The sequence below is a fragment of the Fusarium pseudograminearum genome, chromosome 1 (assembly GCF_000303195.2).
Source record: "Fusarium pseudograminearum CS3096 chromosome 1, whole genome shotgun sequence".
Lineage (NCBI taxonomy): Eukaryota > Fungi > Ascomycota > Sordariomycetes > Hypocreales > Nectriaceae > Fusarium > Fusarium pseudograminearum.
Window position 1 is genome coordinate 2,595,647 of NC_031951.1, and position 8,668 is coordinate 2,604,314.

At 48.9% G+C, this 8,668-nt stretch overlaps 2 protein-coding genes across 2 annotated transcripts; one reads left to right on the top strand and one right to left on the bottom strand.

Moving 5' to 3' along the window:
- Positions 1–3,796: 3,796 nt before the first annotated feature.
- FPSE_00621 (uncharacterized protein) lies at positions 3,797–6,557 on the top strand (the record flags this gene model as incomplete). Its single annotated transcript, XM_009253741.1, has 2 exons — positions 3,797–5,294; positions 5,344–6,557. 2 exons carry the CDS (start codon positions 3,797–3,799, stop codon positions 6,555–6,557), a joined length of 2,712 nt encoding a protein of 903 aa, XP_009252016.1.
- A 346-nt stretch (positions 6,558–6,903) lies between these two features.
- FPSE_00620 (uncharacterized protein) lies at positions 6,904–8,026 on the bottom strand (the record flags this gene model as incomplete). Its single annotated transcript, XM_009253740.1, has 6 exons — positions 6,904–7,329; positions 7,382–7,507; positions 7,564–7,715; positions 7,772–7,812; positions 7,864–7,906; positions 7,963–8,026. The coding sequence occupies 6 exons, from the start codon at positions 8,024–8,026 to the stop codon at positions 6,904–6,906; spliced, it is 852 nt and encodes a 283-aa protein (XP_009252015.1).
- Between the last annotated feature and the right edge of the window lie 642 nt (positions 8,027–8,668).

Genomic DNA, 8,668 nt, shown 5'->3' on the forward strand with positions numbered 1-8,668 from the left:
TTCGCGATCTGATATCGAGATTTGACATGTCATGACAAAAATACGAGCTGGGGGCGTTGTTGCAGTACTGGATCACGGTCGAGCTTTTCCGGGGGGATGCGTGATCGATCAGATCACGTTGCATTCTCACTGACCTCTTCCTGCTCGTAGCGGAGACGTGGTTGTTGATGATCGACCGACGTGGATTCCAGACGGATAATGAGATCGACATTGCGTTGTGGAGGGCGTTTCCGTAGTTGATCATGGGCATGCTGGTGGATGGCAGGACATGGATGCTGTGGGAAGATGGTGAGACATTAAGGGTTCAGCGGTTAGAAGAGGAGTCTGATGATGGCAAATGTCAATATCAATATTCAATAATTTTTTTGATGACGGCTGAGTTGAAATTTTGTAAAGAACAAGTAAGAAAGGTCGTTGCTTTGAAGCGAGATGTTGACCCAGGCTACTGGTGCTCTCCAGGTCCAGGACCGGGACTGGTCAGAGGGTTGCATTACAGAAGACAACCTGGACATTGGGACTCTGACAGACAGTGCAGCACAACACAGTGCATCATTCGTTCAGAGACCCCAATTAAGTGTCGCGTTGCGAGAGTAAAGGGGACTACAAGAACGGTTTCATAGTAGGTAATCATCTATACATGTAGAGCAATCTCTTACCACAACAATTAACTGCGAATAATTGTGAAACTCTTCCGAGAAAAAAAGAAGCAAATATTCGAGACTGTAACCTTTACTAGAATTCGATTATCAACAGGAGAAGTCAATGCGGCATACCTGTCAACTAGCGAACGTTTTTATTCTTTTCTTTTCCATGCTATAAACTGTTATTTCCATTCTGACTCGGCACGCTGTTAAAAACTAACTGGAACTAGTCAATTCGTGTCTGCAGGGGCTGCAGGACTGACTTTTGCAGTTGAACCACTGTTGTATCATGATTCGGTTTCTTGTTTTTTCAGCCGGTGGCAACATAGAGGGGCCAGTCATCACTCCATCTCTGGATAGCATTAGCAAGATTTTGTTAGTAGAAAAATATCACTAGGTAGATCACGAATTTCAGTATTTTTTGAAACATAATTCATAACAGGTGTTGGATAATGGTTCTCCCTGAGCATTGAATCAGTATCATCCCTATGCCAATGCCAGTGTTGACGCTGTTGGAATAGATCTACACTACTACGACCATCAACAAGAATTCGTGGTTATTTTTATGGTGGCGTAACTAGACGCTAGAAGTTCCTAAAATGGTGAGGGAAAAAAAGGTTGGCTTGTTTCGTCTTGTCTTTTGTTTTGACTGCGGGAGTAGGTTGCGCGTCAAAGTCAAACGTTGGACGCGGTCCGAAGAGGTGCTAGCCTACCTAAGCCAGGCGTTGAAAAACACGAAGGGGGAAGTTGAGCCGTTGAAGGGTCAAAAGGTTAATTGTTAGTGTCGAAATTATGAAGCCGCCCGTTGCGCCTTGTTGTAAAAAAAATAGCAAAGAAACTTTTGTAATGTCGCTGATGCATATACCATCGTCTGACTTATTGAACAAACAGTGTTCAATGTCACCCAATTCGACACCAGGAACACTACACAAAAGGGCAGTAGTGGTACAGTGAGTGTTTCACTGTGATCGAGAAACATCAGCTCTCGATGTGGGATCGGGAGATGGACCACCTGAGATCTCACGTATTATCGGGTCCATCTTTTCCATGACGGGAGAAGAGAGCTGGACTCTGGGCTAGTTGAAGCTTTTCGCAGTGGATAAGAAAAAGGTGGAATAAATATGGAGAAGATACGGTTATTATTAACTTATTAGCCGAACGATGACTTGACCTTTCGCTCTCGTATCGAATCTGCTGTCTCCATCTCCTTGGGGCATACTAATGGCCATGTCGTGTCGCCATAATTACTGTAGCATTGCGGTGTAAGATGATGGGCTGTTGCTGTGTAGTTGCCAGGAAAACTTAAATGTCATGCATTCTTATTTACCTGTGCTTGCCTGCCCGTTCGTTGCATTCGGTTCGTACCAGAGTCCATGTCATCCATGTCTTGCCTGATCTTGTATTATTCCTGTCAAGTTAAATTATAAAGTAAGCTGCACTGTATTCATGAACCTAGAATCGCCTAGGCGTTCGTCCAGTCCGAGTTTTTCTTTGGCTCTTTGGCCGCGTAGTCGTCGAGCCCGATTGGGAGACGTGAAACAAAGGGGGCCTTTCTGACCTGTCAATGGCTGTCTGTGGCTGCCAGGGGCGGCGCCTCCCCTGGCCCGGCGTTGTAAAACGTCGTTTTAGAGGTCTGCCATTGGAGGACATGGCTCAATTGGGAGGGTCCGGGTGCCCCTGAAAGACCGGCATCTACATATGTACAGTAAAGGCAGATGAAAGTGAAGGGGAAAATGGAAGAAAAGTCCGGCCAAGGGAAAGAAAATTCAAGGAGCCCGCAGCGTGTCTGGGGACCCTGTCGCGGATCCTTTCAGCTGGTAGGGCTCTTGCTCCTGTACAGTACGGGAGAGGCCACCAGAAAGGCCCAATGAGCATTAATGTAGCTGTGCTACTTGGCTAGAAAGAGGAAAAAGACAGAGAAAAACCTGAATAGGTGGCTCACTCGTCTGGATAACAATTGCCCCCTTCTTCAGGGACTTTGACCTCTGACCCGCTAGGCTGTGGCCGATGGAAGCAATGGAGACTACCCAAGACTTTTTTTTTGATTATTTAGCAGTTGGACATGAACCCACGAGCGCCCCTTTCGCGAGCCAGACCATTACGGGACTGTCGGTTTGTGAGTCCCGGCTTGGTATTCCCAGGATGTGCTTGGATGGCAAGGCGGAACAAACCTCAAATAGAAACAGACCTAACTGACTGTAGTAATTAATCACTCTCTCACTGTAGAAATCCAACTGCCCTGCCCACAGGCCTGAGCACAGTGCCCCTTCACACTCACACTCACATGAGCTTGAGCACAGGTACCTACCTAAGCAGCACTGACAGGGAAGGAGCAGGGAACCTCCACCCAATCCATGATCCCAGAAATCTCGTTCGTCGATGGACGATTGATTGACTTCAACTCTACTGTAGCTCTTCTTTCTCGCATCCCAACTTTCTTTTCCCTCTTCATTCTCCACAACAAGACGCTCGTTCCAGTTTCCCTATAACCACCCCGGGCCTCCCCTCTAACCTCTTTCCAAATCCTGTCCTTTTAGATCGCTTCCCATTCCCATCTTTTTGTTTCCTAGGTCTTGTCTCTCTCGTTCCTCAGTTTTGTCTATCCTACCTAGATAGATATAGCACCAACCACACAACCAACCTGTTCTGTTCTTGTCCGTTCTTCGCTGGAGAAAGACGGCAGATCAGTTCCGACCTTCGTTTTTTCTGTCACAGAAAGTATTCTAGGAAAAGAGAATTCTATGACCATCGGATTGCTGTAGCGCTTTGTCTGCATTTGTTTCCTTGAATCCACTACATACATCATCGGCATTCATCATTGCCCCCCAACCTGCCTCTCGGCATCATCTAGCTCGAGCCAGTCTCCAGCAGATAGATAATTATCCCTTTTCCTATTTTACCCCCTGCTGGACCTCACAGGACTCTACAAGAGACGATCATTGCGACTAAGGATTTGATATCCTACCGCCGTCTCACTCCCTGCCTAGCACTCCCAGATTTTCATATCCTAAAACGACCATCGGTTTCATCATCCGCTTGATTTGACCCGACGAGTCAATCACCTCCAGCACCTTCGGAATATTCGACTCTCGTCCTCGAATATCTCCGCGCCTTCGGCTCCCTGGTAGGAGTTCGATATATAATTGAGTCCGAGAATGGTCAACCGCCACGTCTCGCTCTCCCCTCGCAACTCGCGCCACTCCCACTCAGGCTTTGTCCCTCTTGGTGGAAGCAACAGCAACAACGCGAACGATATGGAAGGCATCCAGCTCACCACGGTCAGGAGCAATGTCTCTGCCCGCAGCGGCCTTCGAAGAGCCGATATGGGATCGCCCATGAGCCCCGAAGACAGCTCCTCTCCCACCGAAAAAGAGAACCTCAATTCATCCCATGGACACCGCGGACGTCGACGAAGAATGGGCGAGGGTCTCGCCCGTACTGGTACCGGAGGAGACGATGCCTCATTGAACGCAATGGGCAGACTGTACAACAAGATCATTAACTTCTCTGTTGTCACTCGATATCTTGTATACGTCGTTCCCGTTGGTCTTCTCCTGGCCATTCCTCTGATTGTCATGTCTGCTATTGGCAAGAAGGACGCCCTCCCTATCGGCAAATTCAATAATGATGGAGACCGAGCCGGCGATGACGGCCCTCCTCTCTTCAAGATCTTCCTCTGGGTTCTCATCATGTGGTTGTCTTGCTGGGCTGCCAAGGTAGTTGCATGGTTCTTGCCATCCATCTTCATGTTCTTTACTGGAGTCGTCAGCAAGGGCACTCGCAAGTACGCAACTGTTCTTGGAAACCTCATTCTCCCATTCTCCTTCTTCTTCTGGGCCCTGGCTTCGTACGTCACCTTCAAGAACTTGTGGCAAGATGAGGATAGAAGCAAGACTTATGTCCCCTGGGTCCGTACCATGGGTCGTGTCTTGGGAGCTCTCTTCGTCTCGTCCGCCGTCTTCCTTGGTGAGAAGGCAATTGTGCAGCTCATTGGTATTTCGTACCACCAGCGTTCATTCGCCAATCGTATCAAGGAGTCCAAGCGAGAGGTTCATCTCCTCGGTCTTCTCTTTGATGCCTCTCGCACTCTCTTCCCCCTGCACTGCCAAGAATTCTCTGATGAAGACGCCATCATCAACGATAGCATTGAGGTGATGCTTCGTGGTAAGAAGGGTCACAAGCGAAATGGCTCTGCCACTCCCATGAAGCTCATCGGAGAAGTTGGCAAGGTTGGAGACAAGGTCGCTTCCGTCTTCGGCAATCTCGCCTCTGAGATCGCTGGTAAGCAAGTCTTCAACCCCAACTCGGCCCATTCCATCGTTATCGAAGCTCTTGAGAAGAACAAGTCATCTGAGGCCATGGGTCGCCGTATCTGGATGTCCTATGTTGTCGAGGGTCACGAGTCACTCACTCTGGACGATTTCCAGGAAGTTCTTGGACCCGCTTACAAGGATGAGGCTGAGGAGGCATTCTTCATGATCGATGGCGACGATAACGGTGACATCAGTCTCGACGAGATGGTTAGAAAAACGGTTGAGATCGGTACCGAGCGAAAGGCCATCGCTGAAGGCATGAAGGATATTGGTCAAGCTCTTCAGGCTTTCGATAAGATCCTTCTTGTCGTTGTTCTACTGGTTGTCATCTTTGTTTTCCGTAAGTACAAACCGGGCCTGTTTTTATGTCTTAACTAACTTGTTTCCAGTTGCCTTCTTCCAGAGCAGTTTCATTGCGACCCTTACCACTGCCGGAACCACCCTTCTCTCACTCTCCTTCATCTTCGCGGTTACTGCCCAGGAGTTCCTCGGTTCTTGTATCTTCCTGTTCGTCAAGCACCCTTACGATGTTGGTGACCGTGTCGATATTACCAGCACCAAGATGGTTGTCAACAAGATCTCTCTCTTGTACTCCGTCTTCCACCGCCTTGATACCATGCAGACCGTCCAGATCCCCAACATTCAACTCAACAACATGTGGATTGAGAACATCTCTCGTAGCAGATCCATGCACGAGACCGTCGAAGTCAACGTTTCATTTGACACATCTTTCGAGGATATTGAGCTGCTCCGCCTTGAGATGGAGAAGTTTGTCCGTATGCCCGAGAACGCCCGCGACTTCCAGCCCGATCTTAGCATCAGCGTCGGTGGTGTCGGTAACCTCGACAAACTTCTGCTCTATGTTACTATCGCTCACAAGTCCAACTGGCACAATGACTCTGTCCGTTCCAGCCGTCGCTCCAAGTTCATGTGTGCCCTGGCTCTGGCCCTGAAGAAGGTTCCTCTTATTGCCCCTGGTGGTGGTGGTGAGACTCTTGGTGGACCCACCAACCCTACATACTCAGTTTCTGTCACCGACGAATTTGCCAAGAAGAGCCGTGATGATGCCGCCAAGGCTACCGATGAAGCTCGCCTGGTGCCGACTTCAAAGCAGGGGAATACTGCTGAGGCCGAGGCGGCAGCCGCTGAAGGCTTTAACTCGCGCCCTCCCGCTGCTGGCCTTGGTGTCTGGGATAATAGTGATAATCACACACTGGATGGCCACGAGGACATGCACCGTAGTAGAGATATTGAGACCTTGCGTACGGATCTCAAGCGTGAGAGCACTCGCGGTCGCCGCAAGGCCGGCGAAGCTGTTCCTTCACTGTCACTCGAGACAGCTCCTCGGGCTAGCATCCAATTGACGCAAGCAAGTCCTCGCAGCGCCAGCCATGGCCCCTTCGATGAGGAGGCCGAGACTGGTATGGGCTCGACACCCTACCACTCCAACCTCGCTCCTGGATCCTCACAGCAGGGCTCTCAAGGTTACCAACCTTATGCCAGCAGCAGCAACCAATACAACACCGCCCATCCTATGCAACGACCCGGCCAGGGACCATCTGGACCACCTCCTCAAGGGCCACCTCCCGCTCCCCAGCGCTAGTGGACCTGGAACTGGTTCAGAAGAAGTGTAACGGCTGAAGATTGTGTATTGATAGTAATAATATTGAGGACGTTATTTGGGTCGGGATTGGATTTTTCTATGTTGGCATTCGGTGTACTTGAGAGACTAGGACGGACAGTCATCTCTTTTTTTTTACTACTCAGATTGGTTTATTCACATAAAAATTGGGCAGGTGTACCGGTTTATGAAGGTTATTCAAGAACTGCAAATCAGCAGCTCTCATTTTCACGAAGTAAAGAATCTAGATTATTATTACACCTTATACATATATCTTTTAAACATTGTTTCATTCTTTTATCGTGATACCTATTGATTGATCTTTACCTTAACAATCGTGCTCTGGTGCTGGGACATCGCCATCCTTGGCTCCTAGGTCAGTCTTGAGGACACGACCAAAGAGCTCTAGCAGAACCTCGAAGCAGACCTTGGTGATGGCAGGATCGTAACGACCCTTGCTGAGCTCATCACGGATGAAGGCATGCTGAGCCCAGGCAAACTCGTAGAAGCTAGTGACGACACCAGCCTCACGGAGCTTGGCACGGATGAGATCACGGCCAGCGTCAGGGACGTGAGTATCCTTCACTCCAAAGATCATGGCAACCTCGCCCTTGAACTTGTGGAAAAGGTCCAAAGTGTGGTTGCTGTTAGCAGGGGCGGTAGAGGAAGTGTTGGGAGCATCGAAGGGGCCCAGTGTGCGAGAGTGAATGTCTGTAGCGAAGTAACCGACACAAGCAGAAATGCGAGGGTCAAGCTGGGACATATTCAGCATGGGTGATGGAACGATATTGAGAAAGAATACTTACAGCAGCACGGACGGCAAGATGACCACCGAGGCACATGCCTGTGGAACCAATGCGTCCTGTGCAAGTGGGAAGTGAGAGGAGATAGTCAACGGTAGCATACGAATCAGCGTCGTAAGACTCGAGGGTCTGTATATGATTAGCACGAGTTGAAATGATGACTGTAGCGTAAGAGATAATGAAACCTTTTCGATCTTGTATTTGTTGCCACGGTCAGTGTCCTCGGCGTCGTACTTGAGAGCCTCGGGACCTGTGAAGTCGTGGTATGATGAAGGAGCGGCAACGATGTAGCCCTGGCCAGCGATCTGGCGGGCAAAGCGAGCCACAGGACCGGTGACTGAAGGTATAAGTTAGGGTCTTGTAAAAGGAAGAAGAAGTTGACTGAATACTAACCTTGGTAAATCTCACTGAAGAGACTCACGCCTGGGAATCGTCTGGATAGTTGATCAGTGGAGGATGGATTAGGTAGATTTCACAATACTCACGCATTGGGATATCCAGGAATAGTAGGATGGAAGACAAAGATACCTGATCACGTATAAGTCTTTGGTGTTATAAGTTGATGAGATGGAGGAAAGACGCACGCATGGTGCCATCCTTGCCATTGGCAGTGATAGGGACATCGACGTGAGACTCTTTGAGCAACATTTTGGCAGTTTTATTTCCAGGCTTAGGATTACGAGAAAATTAAGAATGTGAATGTGAGTTGTATTGTCGTTGATGAATTTGTATCAACAAAACCTCATATCATAATCAAACCAATTCCCCTCGATGCGTACCCCTCGGCGGGGTGTTGCATTCATCCACCCATCCTTCAAGCTAAAGACTTGTGATTGGCTGAGAGATGTATGATTCAAGCTTCATCAGCTTATCCGCTGTGGTACCGGTCCGATCCCGCTAGAACCCGCTGTTGGGTATCAAAAAAGCCAGTAGATTGATTAGAGAAGACTTGAAGCACATGCTTTATTCGGACAAGAGTTTGTAGAGTGCAGTTGATGACATGTGATATAAAGGGCAGCTGCTTCAACGTTGGCTACCTATGTTAGGTAGGTAGGTAGTGTGACCGCCTTTTAACGACAACAACTATCTACCCGTTGGATGCAGAACATGTGGCAGGGATGGATCTCAAGGCTCCATGTAACTAAATAAATGCCCTGACTTAGGACCTGACCTGCATACAAAAAGGAGTTGATAGGTGTAGGAGGAGGCTGGTTCGGTTCAAGGTGGAACCTCTGCTAACAAAATGTCTAACTGGAGGGTAGAGTAGGTACGTACCCCCCCCCCCCCCCC